This window comes from Tarenaya hassleriana, unplaced genomic scaffold (genome assembly GCF_000463585.1).
Source record: "Tarenaya hassleriana unplaced genomic scaffold, ASM46358v1 Cleome3, whole genome shotgun sequence".
In the NCBI taxonomy this organism is placed as follows: domain Eukaryota; kingdom Viridiplantae; phylum Streptophyta; class Magnoliopsida; order Brassicales; family Cleomaceae; genus Tarenaya; species Tarenaya hassleriana.
In genome coordinates this window covers 1,577,027-1,598,297 of record NW_010966177.1, presented here as the reverse complement: position 1 = coordinate 1,598,297, position 21,271 = coordinate 1,577,027, and the positions used below count along the sequence as shown (strand labels likewise).

Sequence of the window (21,271 nt, the reverse complement as noted above, 5' to 3'; positions counted from 1 at the left end):
GCAATTCGTCTCCATTTCTGCGAAATTTCACTTCTCTCCCTTTAATCCACCGGAAATTACCCTACACACCATTTGTCCCCCCCTACGGTGGTATGCCGGTGGGGACAAAGGGTCTTCCTCCTTCACGGCAAAGCCTTCGTCGGAGATTCGAAGAGCCCGATCCCACACGAAGCCTGACCAGAAGCTTAACGCGCTCCGTAGTCTATTCTCGGAGCCGGGTGTTCGAATCGATGCTTATATTATTCCTTCACAGGATGCCCATCAGGTTTTTGCCCAAAATCTTCCGACTTTCATCAGTTTTGTTAGGTCCGCTGTTACCCTACACACCATTTCTCCGCCTACGGTCCTATGCTGGTGGGGACAAAGGGTCTTCCTCCTTCACGGCGAAGCCATCGCCGGAGTTCGAAAGTCCAAAGAGCCCATATTTCAATTGATGGGCCACATTTTGAATTAGGGCCAAGCCGTTAAATAGATTTGTCACTCGATAAATCCTGTCTTCATCAATCTGATTGTGGCACATGGAACGAGAAGAAGAAAAAAAAAAAAAGGATGGACTGGGGGTCGGCTGACATCTATCATTTATTGTTTCTTCCCTGTATTATAACAAACTTCAACTTCAAACGACCGAATTGTCTGCCACTGGCCACCTTCAAAACGAAAACGAAGGGAAAAAGGAAAAGGATCTTACAAATCGAAGAGGATGATGATGGGCTTGAGCTCGTGTTGCACCTGCGGTATCATCTGTTTCCTCCTCTCCTTTACCAACATGATGCACGCGTTTGCCTCTCACGGCAGCCACTTGTGTCGTCCCGACCAGAAGGATGCTCTTATGGAGTTCAAGAACGAGTTCCAGATCCACAGTCTTGGTGATGATTGGAAGGAAAATTATCCAAAGACGAAATCTTGGAATAACAACGTGGATTGTTGTTCATGGGACGGCGTCACGTGTGATTCTTCGTCAGGTGACGTGACTGGTTTAGATCTTAATAGCTGTCTTCTCAACGGCCCCTTGAAACCTGACAGCAGCCTTTTCAGACTACGACGTCTCCAGAGTCTGAATCTTGGGGCGAATAATTTGTCGGGTCGTTTACCAGACTCCATTGACAAGCTCAAAGCTTTGAACGTCTTGAGTCTTTATAGCTGCAATCTCTTCGGCCAGATTCCTTCCTCAATTGGGAACCTTTCTTATGTCACCGATCTCGATCTTTCTAGTAACAATTTCGTTGGTGAAGTTCCATCTTCGATCGGCAGTCTAAGCCGGTTGACTCAGTTGCAGCTTGTGAGTAGCAACCTCAGCGGCAACTTCCCCCTCGCGCTTCTCAATTTAACCGAGCTAGAGCGCATTGATCTTCGTTCTAACCAGTTCACAGGTCCACTCCCGTCTAACCTGAGTAGACTCTCCAAATTGGAAGATTTCGAAGTGTCGGGGAATTCATTTTCCGGAACGATTCCTTCGTCTTTGTTCACGATTCCTTCGCTAGTTCGGGTTGATTTGTCTCAAAACCAACTGACAGGTCCACTTGAGCTTGGGAACGTGTCTTCATCATCTCAGCTCGGGGTTCTGTCCCTTGCCGACAACAATTTCCATGGACCAATCCCCGTGTCTATATCAAAACTAGTCGGCCTCTGGTTTCTTGACCTGTCTTCGTGGAACACGGAGGGGAGCATAGTGGACTTCGGTATGTTCTCACGTCTCAAGTCGCTTACACTTCTTCACCTCTCCTTTCTAAACACCGCAAGCACGGTCGAGCTAAGTGTTTTCTCGAACCTCAAGTCCCTTTCTACATTGGATCTGTCGGGGAGCAAAGTGAGTATAAGTTCCACCACCAGTCTTCCACTACAGATGGAAACCTTGACTCTGTCATCTTGTAGCATTGGTGAGTTTCCATATTTCTTGACGGCTCTGAAAGATCTGACGTATTTAGATCTTTCCTACAACCAAATTCAAGGCCTGGTACCTGAGGGGTTGTGGAAACTTCCCGCGTTGAGTTTTCTGAACATTTCTCATAACTCTTTCCGCGAAGTTGAAGGATCGTTGGCTGACACGCAGATCGTTATGATAGATATGAGTTCTAACGCATTTCATGGGCCGCTCCCGGTAGTACCAGTCTCTACTATGCATCTTCTTGGATCAACAAACTATTTTTCTGGAGAGATTCCTCGATGGATATGCAGGTTGACCAACCTTTGGACACTTGATCTATCGAACAATAACTTCAGCGGCTCCATCCCTCGGTGCTTTGAGAATCTTAAGAGTAATCTTTCTGTTCTGTATCTGCAGAATAACAGCCTCACTGGAAGCATTCCTCCGACATCTATCGACGCTTACAACTTGAAGTCACTTAACCTCGGTCACAACCGATTGGTTGGAACACTTCCCAGAGCTTTGGCCAATTGTACATGTCTACAGCTTCTGAATGTGGAAAACAACGTGATCAACGACATTTACCCGTTCTGGTTAGAGTCCTTGCCCGAGCTGCTAATTCTTATCCTCCGTCTTAACAAGTTTTATGGCCCAATTTATTCCCCTCGCTCCTCTCTGGGGTTTCCCATGTTACGAATGATTGATATATCGCAGAATCACTTCAGTGGGACACTGCCCTCGTATTACTTTGCCAATTGGAGTGCTATGTCAGTGATGAAGACACTAATAGATCGTACGCCAATTCGGTTCGCGGGCCGTGGCTCAGGGTACAGTCATGAGTCGGTGGTGTTTACAATTAAGGGATTGCAAATAGAGCTGGTTGGAAGCAGTTATGCAATATACACGAGCATCGATTTTTCTGGAAATAGATTTACGGGGGAGATTCCAGAGTCAATCGGGCTCCTAGAGGAAGTGATCGTGCTCAACTTGTCGAGCAACGGTTTCACGGGCCATGTTCCGCCGTCTTTGGCGAACTTGACAAAGCTCCAGTCACTAGACTTGTCCCTAAACGAGCTTTCGGGTTTGATACCCCAGGAGCTCGGGAAACTCACGTTCTTGTCGGTGATAAACTTCTCCTACAACAATCTCGAGGGTCCGATACCTCAGGGGGCACAGTTTCAGAGCCAACCTTGTTCAGCTTTCTCCCACAACCATGGACTCTACGGTCTACCCCTCGGACAAAGTTGCGGCCAAGCTCACACCCCGACACACGCGCCACGAGAAGAAGAAGTGGAAGAAGAAGAAGAAGAGGAAGTCATCAGTTGGATAGCAGTCGGGATAGGCATTGCACCTGGCGTGGCATTCGGATGGACAATTGGTTACATCGTAGCTTCATACAAACACGAGTGGTTCACAAAGATTCTTGGCCGGAACAACAAACGTTAGACGCTCGGCAGCCAGTTAGCCGGTGGGCTTGCTAAGCAATTGTTCAAGTACTTTTGCCCATCCCTTGTTTTCTTTTCATACAGTTTGAATTTGAAACGTGATTAATGCTTTCATGTTTTCTAAGCACATCGACTTGTTTCGAAATTATATCTACACATCGTAGAGGAAAACACTTCTGCAGAATAATCCGTTTTCTTGGATTCCAAGTAAGCTGAAATACTCTTCTGTAACATTTATTAAATGAAATCAAAATTTATCTTTCCAATCTATCGCGTTTTCTTGTTATTATGTTAGCTGATTATATTCCCTGTGAAATTTTTTTGTGGCTAAACACATTCCGAGAAGAAAGCAGCTCTGAGTTTTGTAGAAACTCTGTTTACGTGATGATGACTGGGCAAGTAAAACGAATGAATACTTCTGGCTGAAGAAGAGGCTCGTTAAGGGTAAAATAGTAAAATATCCCGCTCGATGGTAGGTAAGGGCAAAATAGTCATTTACTCGGAAAACTTTGCGTGATCGGTGATTGTAGGGTGTGGGTGTTTCAAATTCCGTTCGAAACCGAACCATACCGAATCGAAAATTTCAATATTTTTTTTCAAATCGTACTATTTATTCTCAAACAGTATGTATTCTGTAAAATCAAATTTCTTGCAAATGAATTGAATCGAATCGAATTTTATAAAATCATCGAAAAAACGAAATTTTCTTAAGAAAATCTATTTTTTTTAACAAAAAGCAAAACCGAATGATACCGAAATCGGAATCAAACTGATAATATATGGTACTAATTCAGTATAAATTTTAAAATACCGAATAAACCGTTTTTGATTCGAACCGCTAAAATTCTGATTCAATCCCAAAATTTCCTCAACGATTGTACCAAAAGGTTTTTCTTTCGCCGCCATTATCTCAAAGTTACTAGAGATTATTATTTTTATTTTTATAATTCATAAATTACAAGGCGTTTGAACCGACTAAATCTTTAGAAAATCGGATAACTTGTAAACACCGTCGAGAACAAGTGAATTAAACGGTGATTTCTTCTTAAAGACGTATGTTCACAAACCTCGTGATCTGTAAGAAACTATGGAGGATGATCCTGACCAAGATCGAACCCAAGAGTCCGAAGGAGAATAGCAAAGGAGCAGTTCCAGGATCTGGGTCGGTTCAAAGAGTGGGAAAAGAACTAATGGAAAGCAACCAGATACGTGAGATAGTATACGTATATTGAATAAGTCAAGGTCCAGGCTCATAATGGAACAGTCAATTAGTTTGACAGTGCTAAGCTTCATTCCTGATCCTTTATGGATACTTCAGGCGGCGAAAGAATAATCGTATGCTCTGAAAGATAGATTATTACGAGCCATTCTTGGCATTCACGTGAGACAAAAGAATCCTTTGATGGATACTTCAGGTGGCAAAAGAATCCTCGTATGCCCCGGAAGATAGATTATTACGGGCCATTCTCCGCATTCAGGTATCCATTTGGATCGTTCATATCTTCCATTCCTGTATGATGAGCCTAATCTCAGTAGGTTCATGAAAAATGGTGTGAATGAAAGAAGATTTCAGGGTGGACCGTGTGGAAACTGGAAAGTCGGATATGATTCATTAGTCAGATATATCAGGTCAGATCAGTCAGGTGTTCATTTTGCATTTATGAGGAGGGGACAGACTTGGTATCTATTGAGACTTCGTATCCATGTAAAAGTCAAACTTTAAACTTGCGGAGCAGATATGATCCACGCCTCTCGTCTTTACAAAAGTCAAGCAAACTCAAATGAAGAGTTTCTTCTCTCTATAAATGGAGAGAGTCATGAAGAAGCTGAGTTTTATACCATTACTTGCTTCACAAGCCACCCACACCCTAAAACATATTGATAAATCCTGAAATATGAAGGGCTTGAATCTCTGCACCATCTGTTTTTCACTCATCGTTTTCAGTTTATCCCAAGCGGCTGCTTCTCCCACAAGTCACTTGTGTCGGTCTGCCCAGAGGGAAGCTCTTCTGGGATTCAAACATGAGTTCCCGATCCAGAAGATGGATTCTTGGAGGAAAAACACTGACTGTTGTCTCTGGGATGGCGTTATATGCGACGCGAACTCGGGTGATGTGATCGAGCTAGATGCAAGTTCCAGCCTTTTTGGTGGTCTGAAACCCAACAGTCGTCTTTTTCGACTAGGGCATCTTCAAAGTCTGAACCTTGCCCACAATGATTTCAACCTCTCTTCAATTCCCACAGCTTTCAACAGGCTTACGAGGTTAACCCGGCTTAACCTCTCTCACTCTTCATTTTCTGGTCGAATTCCGATCCAGCTTCTAGAGTTGACCAAGCTGGTATCTCTTGATCTTACTTCCGACCGTTCTCCATCTGTTTCTTTATCCACGGAAAAGACATTTCTGAGTAAACTTGCCCGGAATCTGACCAACCTCGGGGAACTCTACCTAAACGCTATAGACATTTCCTCCTCAGTTCCCACGAACATTTTCAACTTGTCTTCTCTTAGGTCTCTCCACATGGATGAGTGCCGGTTGGCCGGTGAGTTTCCCAGTGGTGTTTTCCTAATGCCTAACTTAGAATCCCTTAGTTTCAGTGGGAACATTGATCTGAGAGTCTCTTTTCCTGAATTTAATACGAACAGCTCTTTAGTGAAGTTGGACTTTTCCCACACGTCCTGTTCAGGTAACTTACCTGGCTCCATTGGCAACCTTGTTTCTTTGAACGTGTTGGACCTTGCCGAGTGTGGCATCTCCGGGACGATCCCCTCTTCGCTCGGAAACCTTTCCCGCCTCAACTTTCTCGCCCTCTCGGAAAACAGCTTCATCGGTGAAATCCCGTCTTCATTCAGTAATCTGAACCGCCTCACGTATTTGGCTTTGGACAGTAACAAGCTCACTGGTGGCTTTCCGGTCTCGATATTCAGTTTAACCGAATTGGTTTCGTTAGATCTTTCTTACAACAATTTCACAAACATGGTCCCTTCCAACTTTAGTGGATTCAAGAGATTGGAGTTCTTCAACGCACGAGGAAATTCGTTTACTGGTGCTCCTTCTTCATCTCTGTTCATGATTCCTTCACTAAAAATCCTTTATCTGAGTCAGAACCAACTCACTGGCCCTCTCGAGTTTCGGAACATATCTTTGACATCTGTGCTTTTGGTGTTAGGTCTTGGTAATAACCATCTCAGAGGGTCAATACCGACAACCATATCGAGATTTGTCAACCTCGTGTCCTTGAGTGTTCGTAATAACCATCTCAGTGGAACGTTTCCGAGGCCTCCACAAAGTATCAAGTATCTGAACAGCTCAAGAAACGATTTCAGTGGAGAGATTCCCGGCTTTATCTGCGAGTTAAGCTCGTTGGAAATCTTTGATGTGTCGAGCAACAACTTCAGCGGCTCAATCCCTCCGTGTTTAGGCAACTCAGACAGTAATCTTACCGATCTGAATCTGCAGAACAACAACCTCGTTGGATGTCTTTCGAAAGCATTTAAGGGTGCTTCCCGGTTAAGGTCACTTGACATCGGTCATAACCAATTCGAGGGAAAACTTCCGAGATCTTTGCTCAATTCCATCCGTTTGGAAGTCTTGAACGTGGAAAGCAACAAAATGCGTGACACGTTTCCATTCTGGTTGAAAGATTTGCCAGAGCTTCAAGTTCTTGTCCTCCGCTCAAACGAATTCTATGGCTCCATATATAGTCCCGATACTTCTCTCGAGCTCCCCAAGTTGCACATCATCGACATATCACACAATCACTTCAACGGATCTTTACCATCCGATTACTTTTCGAACTGGACTGCGATGTCTTCAACCATGGCAAATGGAGATGGTTCAGGAGTGAAGTACATGGGGGACAACTATTACAGCGATTCGGTGGTTTTGATGAATATGTTAGCTCTTAAAAGAACTATATAACATGGACCACGCTCAGTGATACTTCCCGAATTCACAAGTAACACTCAAAAAACTCTTTCATATATATCCATATGATTTTTCTCTCTCACAACACTTTTTTTTCTTCATGTGTTTTTCCTTGTGTTTTTCTTCCTACACATCACCCCTTTTTATACTTGTCCTAAACACATATTTCTACACACATTTATTTAAACTTCATTTCCCATACATATTCAATACATTCAAACTTCTACAAACTTTTAGATTACTTCTTCCAAAGCTTCTTGAAAATGGCATCCTTGACTTTGAACTCTTCTAGGTAATCAAGATTAAAATTCAACACTCCCTCTTAAACTTGATTCTCCCATACCAAGCTGGTGACATCACTTCTCCTTTCTTCCACATTCCATTCTCCAACGATTTAACAAAGTTGATCGGTTCCTTATCTGCAAAAAGACAAAACAAAGTCTGATGTTGATTGAGATCATAGATCTCCTCCAAACTCTTCGTTCCTCTTGGTCCAATAGCGTTAGGACTATCTTCGGTCGATGAAGATACTCCCGAGCTGGATCCAACCTCAACATGTGATTGTGGAGTTGGCGTCGAAACCTCTCGTTCAAGCTCCTCTCCTTGATCATTTTCTATCACAAAAGGATAGAAAGTAAACTTCTCTTTGTCATCCGAACTCCAATCCCATGCACTCTTTTCATTTATAATCACATCTCGACTGATTTTGATTTTCTTCTCAATGGGATCATACAGTTTGTAACCTTTTGATCGTTGACTGTATCCCACAAAGATGTATTTCACACTACGATCATCAAGCTTCTTCCTTCGTTGTTCTGGGACATGAGCATATGCAAGACTACCAAATATCCTCAGATGAGATACATTTGGTTTGTATCTACTCCACACTTCTTGAGGTGTCCGATTCCACACACTATTCGTCGGACATCGATTCAACAAATAAACCGCGCAATCAACGGCTTCAGCCCAAAATTCCTTGGGCAAGTTCTTGCTTTTCAACATACTTCTGACCATATTCAAGATGGTCCTATTCTTCCTCTCTGCGACACCATTCTGTTGTGGTGAATATGGAACGGTAAGCGGCCTTCGAATACCATTCTCATCACAAAACATCTTGAACTCCTTTGATGTAAACTCACCACCTCGATCTGATCTCAATATTTAATTTCATAGCCACTCTGTCTTTCAACAAGGGCCTTAAACCTCTTGAACGCCGAAAACACCTCTGACTTTTCCTTCAAAAAATAAACCCACGTTTTCCGACTGTAATCATCAATGAACAACAAGAAGTACCTGTTATTCCCAAAAGATGGCGGATCAAGAGGGCCACACACATCAGTGTGTATCAACTCCAAGAGCTCTTTTGCTCTTGTCAATGACTCCTTTGGAAAACTTTGTCGATGTTGCTTTCCTACCAAGCAACCTTCACACACTTGGTTTGGCTGATCAATGGGTGGCAAACCATTCACCATCCTCTTCGTCGACAACAATTTCAAACCCCCAAAATTAAGGTGACCAAGCCTTTGATGCTACAACCAAGTTTCATCTTCGGAACATGCTTTCAGGCATTTTCCCACATCAGTTTGAATGTTTATCGGAAACATTCGGTTCTTAGCCATCGGAACACATGACAAAAGGTTCCCCTTTTCGTCTCTAAGATAAATACTTTGATCCCTGGATGAAATGTTATAACCTTTCTCAAGTAATTGACCAATACTCAGAATATTGGTTTTCATACCTGGCACATAGTACACGTTTGAAATGTACTGATGGCCTCCATTCTTCAACTTGATCAAAACCTTTCCTTTGCCTTTGACGGAGATTTTGGATAGATCTCCGAAAGTAATGGTCCCCGTTACCGACTCGTCAATCTCCACGAACATATAACGGTAACCACACATATGGTTACTAGCACCGGTATCAAGGTACCAGAATTGCTTTCTTTCTCCATCCGGGCTATTTCGTGCTAGTAAAACAGTGTCTTCCACCTCCTTTTTCTCCTCCGCATAGTTGGCTTGCTCTTTTTCTTCATCCGGTCTGTCAAAACATTCATAAGAGAAATGGCCATAACGATGACATTTGTAACACTCGACGTCACGTTTGTCTTGTCTTTGGATGTAACCTCCTCTACCACCACCCCATTCATTTTGGTTTTGTTGCCACTGGTCTTCTTTATGTCTATGATCACGGCCTCGACCGCGTCCTCGACTATGATCACGACCGCGTCCACGACCACGGCCTCGATTTCTTTGATTCTGATCATTAAATACCTTCTCACCGACATTTACATTCGCTTGAAGCGCATGCTCGATTGGTTCTTTGTTTCTCTTCTTAACCTTTTCTGCATGGACTTGTAGCTTACCAGTGAGCTCGTCCACCGTCATGTCATCGATGACATTCGACTCCTCGATCGCAACCACGATGTGATCAAACTTCGGATTGAGAGACCGAAGTATCTTCTCCACAATTCTACTAGCTTTCATCTTTTCACCATTACTCTCAAGTTGGTTAGTCACCGCAATCACTCGAGAGATATAATCAAATACTTCTTCAGATTCTTTCATTTGCAATGCTTCAAACTCACCACGAAGAGATTGAAGTCTCACCTTCTTCACCTTATCGATACCTTTGAAGGAGTTCGCCAAAGTATCCCAAGCCATCTTTGACGATGTGGCGTGTGCAATCTTCTCAAATATTGAATCATCCATGCTGAGTTGGATGAATGACAAGGCTCTTTGGTCTTTCACCTTTGCCTCCTTTGCCGCCTTCTTTTCGGCAGAAGTCGCCGTATCCAAACCCTCCGGTTCATGATACTCTTCTTCGATTGCATCCCACACGTCTTGGCCTCCAAGAAACGCCTTCATTTGGATACTCCACCTCTCATAATTCTCCTTCGTGAGCTTTGGAATCGGGAAAGATATACTCGAGCTGGCCATTACGAACCACCGCTCTGATACCACTTTGTTAGCTCTTAAAAGAACTATATAACATGGACCACGCTCAGTGATACTTCCCGAATTCACAAGTAACACTCAAAAAACTCTTTCATATATATCCATATGATTTTTCTCTCTCACAACACTTTTTTTTCTTCATGTGTTTTTCCTTGTGTTTTTCTTCCTACACATCACCCCTTTTTATACTTGTCCTAAACACATATTTCTACACACATTTATTTAAACTTCATTTCCCATACATATTCAATACATTCAAACTTCTACAAACTTTTAGATTACTTCTTCCAAAGCTTCTTGAAAATGGCATCCTTGACTTTGAACTCTTCTAGGTAATCAAGATTAAAATTCAACAGAATAAAGGAGTAGAAATGGAGCTTGTACGGATACTCACAATTTATACGGCCATCGATTTTTCCGGAAACAGACTCCAAGGAAAGATTCCGGAATCCGTTGGCCTTATGAAGGAACTGCATATTCTGAACTTGTCGAGAAACGCGTTCATAGGGAGCATCCCGCCATCGTTGGCGGCGCTGACCGAGCTCGAGTCATTAGACCTGTCCGAAAATATGCTTTCAGGACAAATTCCTCCAGAACTCGGGGAACTATCATTCCTGTCGTACTTGAACTTCTCATGCAACCGACTTGAAGGTCCGATACCTCAAGGAACACAGTTTCAAAGACAGCCTAATTCTTCGTTCGAGAGAAATCTCGGACTGTGTGGTCTTCCTCTCAGCCAAAGCTGTGGAGAAGCTAACACATCGACATCACAGCAAAATGATCTGGCGGAACGAGATGCAGAAGAAGAAGAAGTATTGAGTTGGGTTGCTGTTGCAATAGGTTTGGCATGTGGTCTTCTGTTTGGGCTTACCTTCGGACAGATATATTCACTTCCCAGAATGTGGGAGGGGTTAATGAAGACTACGAGTCTACTGAAGAATTGAGTTCTATTCCAATCAACTATATATAGGAGATGATCTCTATATCAATTTGTATAGTCATGAACTGATGTACAATGCAAATGTTATGAACTGTCATTAATTTCTGCATTATGCTAATAAACTGGATAGATATATCTATTCTGACTACATAAAAAATTTCATTTTATTTCAGTTAAGTAATCAATGTGTATATGACTAAAAATTAGACATAATTCCAATTTATCCACACGCACAATTGCCCTTCAAGAAAACAATAGAGGGACCAGTATGCATATTTTGAATAGTAGAGGGGCCTTTTTACAATTATCAGCTAGTTATATACATATTTATCCGTTTGCAACTGTTGGTCGCACTCTCTCCACCGCAATCGCCGGCGAAGATGGTTCCTCTAACCCTTCCCTCGCCGTCGCTGAATCGCTTCGTTTTTTTCTCCTCTCTTTGCAATTCGTCTCCATTTCTGCGAAATTTCACTTCTCTCCCTTTAATCCACCGGAAATTACCCTACACACCATTTCTCCCCCTACGGTGCTATGCCGGTGGGGACAAAGGGTCTTCCTCCTTCACGGCAAAGCCTTCGTCGGAGATTCGAAGAGCCCGATCCCACACGAAGCCTGACCAGAAGCTTGACGCGCTCCGTCGGTTATTCTCGGAGCCGGGTGTTGGAATCGATGCTTATGTTATTCCTTCACAGGATGCCCATCAGGTTTTTGCCCAAAATCTTCCGACTTTCATCAGATTTTTTGGGTTCTCTGTTATCTTAGGTGCGAATTTGATGGTAAAGTGGGGTTCTGTTGTTATGGGCATTAGTCATGATCATTGGGAAGTTAGTTTGAATAGAATGAGTACGTTCTAATACCACGTCTCTCGTTGCTTTTGCTGGATTTAAGAGGTTCCATGATCTTTGGGATGTTTTTGCTGAGTTTGATAATGCTTCTACGATTTGCGTCTGATTTTTATAGTATGTTTCGTTTAAAAAGACTGAATTCCGAAAATGAATGAGTTTCCTGGTTCGTGATTGCCTTTGCTATGAATGATATAAAGTTCATCACTTGCGGAATATTGCTTTGTAACCTTAGCCATTGAGAAGTTATCCAACAAAACCATTGCCGTTTCTTGTTTGGCTGAATTTATGGAATTTGTTTCACGGCTTAGTAAAGATTCCTTGTGGGCAATTATCTTGTGCTAGAAGCTTTCGAGTTTCTGTTGAACACACCTGGATTTTCTTTTGCCTGGAATAGTTTGTGCCAATTGTAAAGAGCCTGAACTTCTTGGAGCTGAGAGAATCAATGCTTGTAAGCTTTTTTTCCGTATTTCATGGCTTAAGTGTTGCAGTCGTCTTTTTGGTTCTAGAGCGAATTCATTGCAGAATGCTATGCAAGGAGGACTTATATATCAGGTTTCACTGGAAGTGCCGGTACTGCTGTTGTCACCAAAGATAAAGCAGCTCTGTGGACAGATGGACGTTATTTTCTTCAGGTTTTATCAGTTCCTCCTCTGTTTACTTTATCGTGGTTCCATACTTTCATTTCTGAAGGCTTACGCATTGTGTTTTACCTGTGTTGCATAATTATGTTTAAAGGCGGAGAAGCAATTAAGCTCTAGCTGGATTCTCATGCGTACTGGTAATCTGGGAGTTCCTACGGCAAGTGAATGGATAACAGATGTTCTAGCTCCCGGTGGAAGAGTTGGTATTGATCCTGTGAGCCATTCTCAAACTTATTATACTGTGAACTCCATTTTCTCTTCGTTTTTTTAATTGCAAGAGTGTAAAAAACATACAGATAGCAATTTATCCAGAATCAGCAATACAGAAAGGTAGGGATTAGGCATCTGTTACAATCTGTGCAGATTTACAGCCCCAATTCTGACAGAGCTGTCTATTAATATTACAAGTCGAAACTGGCAACCACTTTTTGTTTCGTACTATGATCTGCCGTCCATCAAATATGTGATTGGTTCGCTTGTAAATCTATACTTTAACCTCTATAAAGTTAGGAGGGTAAAGGGAGAGTATTACCTATGAGTTTGTGTCAATTTGTTTGGACCAAATATATGTATTGGATTTCTACGCTAGACTTTGTTTGTGTTTTGGGAGCTGTAAAAGAAATAGTCTCTACATTGTACTTAATTTTTTGTGATGTCTTTATAATTTGTATTTCTAATACCTCGGATTTCATGAAGGGAGCAGTTCCTGTTTTCTGCTGATGCTGCTGAGGAATTGAAGGAGGCTATAGCAAAAAAGAATCACGAGCTTGTGTTTTTGTACAATGTAAATCTTGTGGATGAGATATGGAAAGAGTCAAGGCCGAAGCCTCCTAGCAAACCAATAAGAGTACATGGCTTGAAGTATGCTGGTTTAGATGTGGCATCAAAATTGTCTTCTCTGAGAGGTGAACTCATGGATGCTGGTGCGTCTGCCATAGTGATATCCATGCTTGATGAAATTGCATGGGTGCTTAATCTGGTAACACTTCTGCAGTTTCTTATTCCCCTTGGAGAGAGTTCCCAATTTGTTGATGTCTTTAAGGTGCCTTCTTGCTTTGCAGAGAGGGAGCGATGTTCCACATTCACCTGTTATGTATGCATATTTGATCGTGGAGGTTGATCGTGCCAAGCTCTTTGTGGATAATTCTAAGGTAACAACTGAGGTGAGGGATCACTTGGAGAAGGCAGGTGTCGAACTCAGACCTTATGATTCTGTTCTTTCGGAGATAGAAAGGTAAAAAAACTTGAACTGAGGTACTGGAATTAATTAGGAGGCATGTTACATACTTCTCACTGGATCACTTGGCGCGATGATTCTCTAGCTCATGTTGGGATTTTCAGTTTGGCACAGCTAAGGGCTCAGCTCTGGATGGATCCATCAACCCTCAATATAGCTATTATTAGTACCTACAAAACGGCATGTGAGAAATACTCAGGGAAGTCTGAAGGAAAAAACAAACCTAAGACGAAGATAGCCGATGACTCCAACGGGTACTCTGCCAAATCCTCGGGGATTTTCAGGCCGTCTCCTATCTCATGGGCAAAAGCCATTAAAAACGATGCTGAGCTACAAGGAATGAAGAACTCACATTTGAGGTAAAAAAAATCTGTTGTCATCCCAACCTAAAATTATTGGCATGCGATTCGAATTTGAATTGTCATCTATTTCGGATCGGCTTTGCCAAATCTAAGAAGCCTCGAGAGACATTCGATAGTTTAAGATTTTACATTATCAAATGTGTCACTTCCCCAGATAGATTTGCTCTCTATCAAACCTGCCAATGGTCATTATCTAGGGTTAAATAAATGCATACTCTATCCAGGGATGCTGCTGCTCTTGCTCACTTCTGGGCTTGGCTGGATGAGGAAGTACACAAGAATGACCTTACGGAGGTAGATGCGGCAGAAAAACTCCTTGAATTCCGTTCCAAGCAAGACAGTTTCATGGATACAAGCTTCGATACAATAAGCGGTATGGTAATTCCATCTTTGCTGCATATTTCTCTCTGATTCTTACTGAAGCTTTGCTTGCTTAATCTTAAAATTGCTATAAACTTGTATAGTGTGGATACCATGCACACATTGCATGGTCAGAAACCTTATTCCTTCCTGCTTCAGATAACTTAGAATAAGAATTATCCCACAGGGTCTGGTGCAAATGGTGCTGTAATACATTATAAACCTGAGCCAGATAGCTGCAGTGTCGTAGATCCTAAGAAACTATTCCTACTGGATAGTGGCGCACAATATGTTGATGGAACAACGGATATTACTAGAACAGTGCACTTTAGTGAGCCTACTGCCCGGGAAAAAGAATGCTTCACCCGAGTTTTGAAGGTGCAATTTGTCTCTCTTTTTTCTTCCCTTCCTGATTACCAATTTACCATTGCTCACCAATCTAGAACAAGCAAAGCCGTTTCAATACCTTCCACTCGGGTTTTTCTGTAGGGACATATAGCCCTTGATCAAGCTGTGTTCCCAGAGGGCACACCTGGTTTTGTGTTGGATGCATTTGCGCGTTCTTCTCTATGGAAAATTGGACTTGATTATCGGCATGGTACACTGTTCTCCCTTTGGCTCGTTCGTTGCAGAATAAAGAATCCTGCTGAGAAACTGAGTTTAAGTTATGTTGATATGCAATTTCCCGACGTATGCTAGGAACGGGACACGGGGTAGGTGCTGCCCTCAATGTGCATGAGGGCCCTCAAAGTATTAGCTTTCGATATGGAAACATGACACCTTTGCAGACAGGCATGATAGTAAGCAATGAACCAGGATACTATGAAGATCACGCTTTTGGCATCCGAATTGAGGTATGACTTGATATTTTCATAACCTTCATTACCTAGATACTGATACTCTTCTCATAATGTCAGTACTTAGAAGAGTTACAAGACAAGCGAATTTCATTTTGCAGAATCTCCTCGTCGTGAAAGATGCAGAGACCTCAAATCGCTTTGGGGGAGTCGCATACCTCGGGTTTGAGAAGCTAACGTTCTTCCCCATCCAGGTATATACTAAAGTTTCCAGTCTTATTTCTGATTTGTTTTGTATCTTCCCAGCGAAGTGGAGCTTTACAAATGTTCTTTTGGCTGAACCATGCAGACCAAAATGGTTGATGTATCTTTGCTCTCTGAAACTGAAATTGAATGGCTCAATAGTTACCACACCGAAGTGTGGGAAAAGGTTAGTGTCCTCTCCTTACCTCTCTCACCTTTATTTCCTCCAACAGCCAAGTATATGGTTCTGAGCCACAGAATCTGCATTTGCACTTCAGACGCGAGCGGAAGAACGAACATACAGGAAAACCCATGACAGATCTTGATATGAAACATACATGCCATGGCTTTGTTTTGGCTCTGTAACATTATCTTGGGTTTTGCCACCTAAAAGACCAGTTGCTAAAGGAGGTGATGGTTCTTACAGGTTTCACCATTGCTGGAAGGTGGTTCTTCACGTAATTGGCTCTGGGAAAACACACGACCATTGGCCAAGCTGTGACCTTTCTCTCTTCTTCTTCAAGCTGGCAGGACCAGGAACTTCCTTGTACCTAAACCTGCACCAGAAGTAACAGTAGGATGGTATGGACGTAGCCATTAGCCACGGCCCACTTCATTCCCCCCAAGGACATGGAAATATTTGTAATCTAAGAAGGGTCAGAACCAGAATCTGCGTCTTGTATTTCATCTTTTAGTGTTGTAAATTACAACAAAGATGTGATATTATTTACTTTTGTCTGAGAATATCCCAATTTATTTTCTCCCATCAGCAAAATCCATATATATCATATCTTGGAAGGTAATGATTCTGAGGCGGCGATTTCGGCATACATCTTCGTTATTGCTTCAGCAAAGTAAGCCTTCGCTTGAGGTCTCTTTATCTGTAATACACCGGATAGATTTCACGTGAGACGTTCTTTGTCTCGAACACAAACCATTTTCTGGACTTTCAATTTGAAACCAGAAAGCAAACGAGTACCTTGAACGTCGGAGTGAGAAGGCCATTCTCTAGGGTGAATGGTTCCGCCACCAAAGTCACAGCCTTTGCAAATTCAAAACCTCTCAACTGCGAACCGAATTCACCATCAGATGATTTTCTGCCAAAAAATGTTTCATGACAGATGAAAAAATGTTAGGAAATGTTCTTATTACCTGAGCTTCTCCTCCAACATCATCCATTTCGGCGTGAACGGCCTTTCTCACTCTAGGATCATTGCAAAGCTGAGCTAAATGCTCGTACTGCAATAATACAGAACCATCCACAATATAACACAAATCGGTAAGATTATGATAACGTCTAACTTTTCGAGTTTTAATCGTAACCCATAACTAAATCTCTGATTGTGAGAGTGATTAAACCACAAAACCACGAAAAAGGCAGCACCTTGATGCCTTCTGAGGCAGCCCAATCTCTCAGAACATCGGGGTCGACTGCAACTATGGCTACTAGAGAGGAATTAAAGCTATCACCTACAAACATATTTCAGGTTGGTTGAGAAATGACACAATGAAGTTTGCAGATAGGTGACATCATAAAGAGTGAAACCGTCTTTCCCACCATGTATGAAACATTGCGAGACAAATTTGCATTTGGTGTACACGTTTTCGATTTTCTCTGGTGCAATGTACTCGCCCTGTGCCAACTTAAATATGTTCTTCTTCCTGTCATATAACCGTTGGGTTTAGCAAACATTCCACGCCCCTAGTCGCGATAATAAATGTATCGATCAAACGAGAATTGTCAATGCATGTTCTAATCTACAGAACCTGTCAATGATCTTGAGCCGACCACCGGGTAGCCACAATCCGATATCTCCTGTGTGCAGCCAGCCATCCCCATCGATAACTTCTTTACTGCTCAAATATAATATGTTAGTAAAAATGTTCAGTTGGCAATGAATATTACGAGAGAACTGAAAGTGAACTGGGTCATTTGATACGTTTGTTCTTCGTCCTTGTAGTAGCCTTTGAAGATGATTGGTCCTCTCACACAGATTTCGCCACGGGGGTATGGTTGATCATCTGATGTGTAATTCATTTCAGGAACATCCACAAGTTTTACCTCTGCAAAAATATAAGAAAACCGCAAAAAAGCTCTCGGATGTTAGAGTTCAACGTTTTTTTAAGGTTTTCATACACTACTTGAATCTCTAGAAATACATCAGGCTTTTTACCACATGCTGGATTAGGAGACCCGACATGGCCCGATTCATTGTCACCTTCGTCCATGAAGCTTATGACACAAGAAGTCTCGGTCATTCCATAGCCTTCACGCACCATACATCCAAAGCATCTGTATATGAATGTGTTCATTTCAAAGTTCATATTTCCTCCTTGTTGATTTACAAGGTTGTAATGCAGAGCCATCACATAGACGGGTGTATAGATCAATGAGAAGTTGCAATAACTTACACTCTCAGGAAATCCATCACATCCGGTGACAACGGGGAAGCACCTGATGCCATTACACGAACCCGACCTCCAAGTTTTTCTTTTATTTTGTTGAAAATTAGTCTGTCCCAGATAGGGGATGGATTCCGGCCTCACCAAAACCAAAAAAACATGGAGAAAATGCATTAAACATTTAACGAGTGTACCAGATATGCTTTTCACGGATTGTTCGGAAAACCATGTGAAGCTGACAATACCATTCATGATCGCTTGCTTTTTTGAATTAAAGGCGGCTCGGAATAGCCGTTCCTTCAGAACACCAGATGTTTTTACGGCATTGATAATCCTGTCAAACTCGGTAATATCAAGATAAAGCAACCAAACTTCACAGATTCCTAATCATACCATGTATGACGTACCAAAGCACCTTACCCGTCATATATTCGGTTATATAATCTTGGAACACTACAGAAAACCGTTGGTCTTAAAGCAGCCAAATCATCCATCAGCTTCAGATTATCCTGTGCAAAGTAAAAGATAAACTAAACCAAACTCATTCTACAAGTTTATGTCATGTGCCCACAAGACAAGAAGTTACATACCCCTTGATAGAAACCAATAGCAACTCCATAATAAACCGACAAAACCTGGTTTGCGCGCTCATAGATGTGTGCCAAAGGAAGATATGATAGGTATCTGAAAATGGATTATGTTTCAGTTAAAGACATCACATTAGTAAGAAATGTACGATTATCAACAATTTATCTCATATGTTTGTCATGTGCAAAGAAAGAAGTTCGGAATAGAACTCACACATCTGAAGGAAAAAATTCCACCACGAGGCTGAAACCAGCAAGGTTTGCAATCAAGTTTGCATGAGTCAGCACAACACCCTTCACAACAAGACAGGTAAAGGACAAATGAAGTAAAACATGGTCAATATATGGTGAAACATTAATTTCAGAGCCATATTGGTAACAAAAATCGAATTTCAGAAAAAAGAAAAAGGAAAAGAAAAGAAAAGATGACAACCTTTGGTGTTCCAGTGGTTCCACTTGTGTAGCATATAGTTGCAATATCTTCAGGCTTTGGAGGGCAGAATGGTTGCAAGCTACTGCGCCCCTAAACAAATTACAAGAGTAAAATGTGCACAGAAAATGCATATTATATTTGTTATTGACCCACATAATTTTAGTTTAAAAGGAATGGTGCACAAAAAAGGTACCTGACTCAGTAGCTTTTGGTACGATACAATTGTAACTCCAGATCCCGGAGGAAGTGATGGCAAATGTTCATCAGCCCCTCCCACCACCTTTATCACAAACCATAGAAGGTTAATTGGTTAAATGGCATTATGTATAAAACCGTATCGGTGAGATTGCCAATTTCAGGAATATCTACCACAATAAGACGGACGGACGGGATCTCGGACAGGAAGCTCAGTAACTGCATGTTCCAGACGAGAAGCAGATATAAATAATGCATAGATTTTGCTGTAAAATGAATAAAAAAGAAAATGCACATCACTGGACCAGAACAAACTTACCATATTCAAGGTCTGTGGTACACAAAAAATAGCCTGCACATCAGCATGGTTCACGACATACTTCACGGCATCTGGACCTGCACAAACAGAGTACCGAGTTCAGAGAAGGAAGGATTTCCAAACTTAGACAAGATCAGATTTGAAATTTGTAGATGCATACCAAGAGTATCATACAAAGGAACAGAGATATATGAATATGCCGCACAAGCATGATCCACAACCATCCATTCTGGTCTGTTTATGAAATAGAGCCCGACACGAGCCCCCTGTTTCATGGATAAAGACATGTCACGAGCAAGAGAAAAAGGCAATGAAAAGATAATTAACTTCTTTACTTATTCGGGTTCTAAACACTTCCAAACGTTATCACAAAAACTGTCTCAAAGTAGCCTATTTACAGGTATTAATAATATCACGTAGCAACAATGGTTTGACTATTATGTATGCTCAGGAGTCAGGACTTTATACAACTAAAGAATGCAGTTATTAAGAAAAGAATTACTTGATGTATTCCAAGATGTCGGAGGCCTGAACCTATGGCTTGTCGAGCAGAAGCTGTTTCTCCATATGTCATCCACTTGTACCTTCAACTCCAAACCAAAACAGATAATACAAGGTATAGATCTCTCCCAAACTATCAGCATGAACCGAAAAACTCGCATAATGAACTTTTCATTGACTCACTCTCCAACCGTTCCATCCTCCCGAACTCGTGTACCCAGGTACTTGTTATCAGGATATAAGGTAACAGCATGCCTGATTCCAACAAGGTTTTCCAGTATTGATTCACAAGCCAAACAAATAAACTATGAAAACTCCAAACTTTCAGATATTCATCAACCGCATAAAAAGATAAAAGAAATAACGACAAGATTCACTCACAAAAAGTTATCATGTAATGTCCCGATTTCAGGATGATTTGGGAATCTGCTAACAAGTTTCATCGGCGATCGCACAGATCTGTCATGACCAAACACACCATTATTTCAAGTAAAAGAAACCGAAACACATGAGCAACATACTAATAGCTACAGTTGCACCTGCAGACATTCCACTTTCCAGTATCTAGCTTCTCAGGGAGCACCACACTGTAATTTTCGCCTACCAAACGGCATGTAAGGAATGAGACTTCAATGTTTACAGGACACAAGTCAAAAGCAAAATAATCAAAATGATAACCATCAAGAAGTTCAACACAGGGGAATCAACTGCTGAAAAAGAAAATCAAGAATTTTGCCGAAAGAGAAACATGGGTCAAAGACGTGGGATGAGATAAGGAAACACAAGAAACAGATCATTCAGCTGTGGCACAATCAGACAAAGATTGATGCTTTACCATGGTTGAACGGAGAAGCGGTGGTGTTGAAGGAGAGAGGGCTTTGATCGTCGACAGGAGAAGGAGCGAGCTGAGACCGAATGGTTTCGAGTCGACGCTGAGTCGCCGATGAGAATTCCATCGCGAATTTTTCACGGACAAGAATTCAGAACGGTGTTTGGTCGCACACTATGGGGAAGGAGAAAGTATCAAGACAAAGGCTATGCTTGGTAAAAGAAGACTTGCCGAGCAAACCAGTTTCCGAAAACAAATTGATTTTTCAAACAAAAATGAGAAAACTGATAATATTATGCAAAAATAACTAAGAAAGTGCCCATAAACAAAAAACAAATATTAAAAAAAACTCAGTAATAGGCGTAACCGACAAAAAAAAGAAGAAGCAAT

General features: G+C 41.8%; 4 protein-coding genes across 6 annotated transcripts; 3 read left to right on the top strand and 1 right to left on the bottom strand.

Annotated features, from left to right (window-relative positions):
• The first annotated feature begins 271 nt into the window (after positions 1 to 271).
• On the top strand, positions 272 to 3,907 carry LOC104818703 (receptor-like protein 12). The gene has a single exon (XM_010548402.2). It carries the CDS (start codon positions 701 to 703, stop codon positions 3,308 to 3,310), a length of 2,610 nt encoding a protein of 869 aa, XP_010546704.1. The 5' UTR covers positions 272 to 700; the 3' UTR covers positions 3,311 to 3,907.
• Positions 3,908 to 4,251: 344 nt separating this feature from the next.
• LOC104818699 (receptor-like protein 12) lies at positions 4,252 to 11,365 on the top strand. The gene is made up of 2 exons (XM_010548397.2): positions 4,252 to 7,208; positions 10,546 to 11,365. Exons 1-2 carry the CDS (start codon positions 5,205 to 5,207, stop codon positions 11,131 to 11,133), a joined length of 2,592 nt encoding a protein of 863 aa, XP_010546699.1. The 5' UTR covers positions 4,252 to 5,204; the 3' UTR covers positions 11,134 to 11,365.
• Positions 11,366 to 11,458: 93 nt separating this feature from the next.
• LOC104818700 (probable Xaa-Pro aminopeptidase P) lies at positions 11,459 to 16,353 on the top strand. Its single transcript, XM_010548398.2, has 13 exons — positions 11,459 to 11,833; positions 12,481 to 12,606; positions 12,710 to 12,829; positions 13,319 to 13,594; positions 13,677 to 13,849; positions 13,957 to 14,211; positions 14,439 to 14,587; positions 14,762 to 14,952; positions 15,064 to 15,172; positions 15,274 to 15,428; positions 15,533 to 15,625; positions 15,721 to 15,801; positions 16,042 to 16,353. The coding sequence occupies exons 1-13, from the start codon at positions 11,510 to 11,512 to the stop codon at positions 16,114 to 16,116; spliced, it is 2,127 nt and encodes a 708-aa protein (XP_010546700.1). The 5' UTR covers positions 11,459 to 11,509; the 3' UTR covers positions 16,117 to 16,353.
• LOC104818701 (long chain acyl-CoA synthetase 7, peroxisomal) lies at positions 16,275 to 21,150 on the bottom strand. 3 transcript variants are annotated; one of them, XM_010548399.1, is made up of 23 exons: positions 20,888 to 21,150; positions 20,592 to 20,679; positions 20,434 to 20,511; positions 20,236 to 20,307; positions 20,054 to 20,135; positions 19,712 to 19,817; positions 19,552 to 19,628; positions 19,407 to 19,451; positions 19,231 to 19,317; positions 19,038 to 19,127; positions 18,819 to 18,898; positions 18,608 to 18,701; positions 18,438 to 18,526; positions 18,263 to 18,351; positions 18,027 to 18,156; positions 17,789 to 17,907; positions 17,555 to 17,678; positions 17,382 to 17,468; positions 17,173 to 17,276; positions 16,999 to 17,084; positions 16,767 to 16,853; positions 16,594 to 16,680; positions 16,275 to 16,495 (listed from the first exon to the last, which is right to left on the bottom strand). In XM_010548399.1, exons 1-23 carry the CDS (start codon positions 21,006 to 21,008, stop codon positions 16,400 to 16,402), a joined length of 2,118 nt encoding a protein of 705 aa, XP_010546701.1. In that variant the 5' UTR covers positions 21,009 to 21,150; the 3' UTR covers positions 16,275 to 16,399. The 3 variants fall into 3 exon arrangements, with proteins under 3 accessions (XP_010546701.1, XP_010546702.1, XP_010546703.1); XM_010548400.1 differs by having other exon boundaries at positions 20,592 to 20,652; XM_010548401.1 differs by lacking the exon at positions 20,592 to 20,679 and having other exon boundaries at positions 20,888 to 20,906.
• Positions 21,151 to 21,271: the final 121 nt, after the last annotated feature.

Excerpts from the sequence above, each read along its gene's own strand:
- LOC104818701 (XM_010548399.1), bottom strand. The coding sequence starts at position 21,008 with ATGGAATTCTCATCGGCGACTCAGCGTCGACTCGAAACCATTCGGTCT. Across the intron at positions 19,318-19,406 it reads CGTCCGTCCGTCTTATTGTG|GTGGTGGGAGGGGCTGATGA; the intron begins GTAGATATTCCT and ends TTTGTGATAAAG. Across the intron at positions 16,854-16,998 it reads CTGCCTCAGAAGGCATCAAG|TACGAGCATTTAGCTCAGCT; the intron begins GTGCTGCCTTTT and ends GTATTATTGCAG.
- LOC104818699 (XM_010548397.2), top strand. The coding sequence starts at position 5,205 with ATGAAGGGCTTGAATCTCTGCACCATCTGTTTTTCACTCATCGTTTTC. Across the intron at positions 7,209-10,545 it reads TGGTTTTGATGAATATGTTA|AATAAAGGAGTAGAAATGGA; the intron begins GCTCTTAAAAGA and ends AAAATTCAACAG.
- LOC104818703 (XM_010548402.2), top strand. The coding sequence starts at position 701 with ATGATGATGGGCTTGAGCTCGTGTTGCACCTGCGGTATCATCTGTTTC.
- LOC104818700 (XM_010548398.2), top strand. The coding sequence starts at position 11,510 with ATGGTTCCTCTAACCCTTCCCTCGCCGTCGCTGAATCGCTTCGTTTTT. Across the intron at positions 12,607-12,709 it reads ATGGACGTTATTTTCTTCAG|GCGGAGAAGCAATTAAGCTC; the intron begins GTTTTATCAGTT and ends TTATGTTTAAAG. Across the intron at positions 13,595-13,676 it reads TTGCATGGGTGCTTAATCTG|AGAGGGAGCGATGTTCCACA; the intron begins GTAACACTTCTG and ends CTTGCTTTGCAG.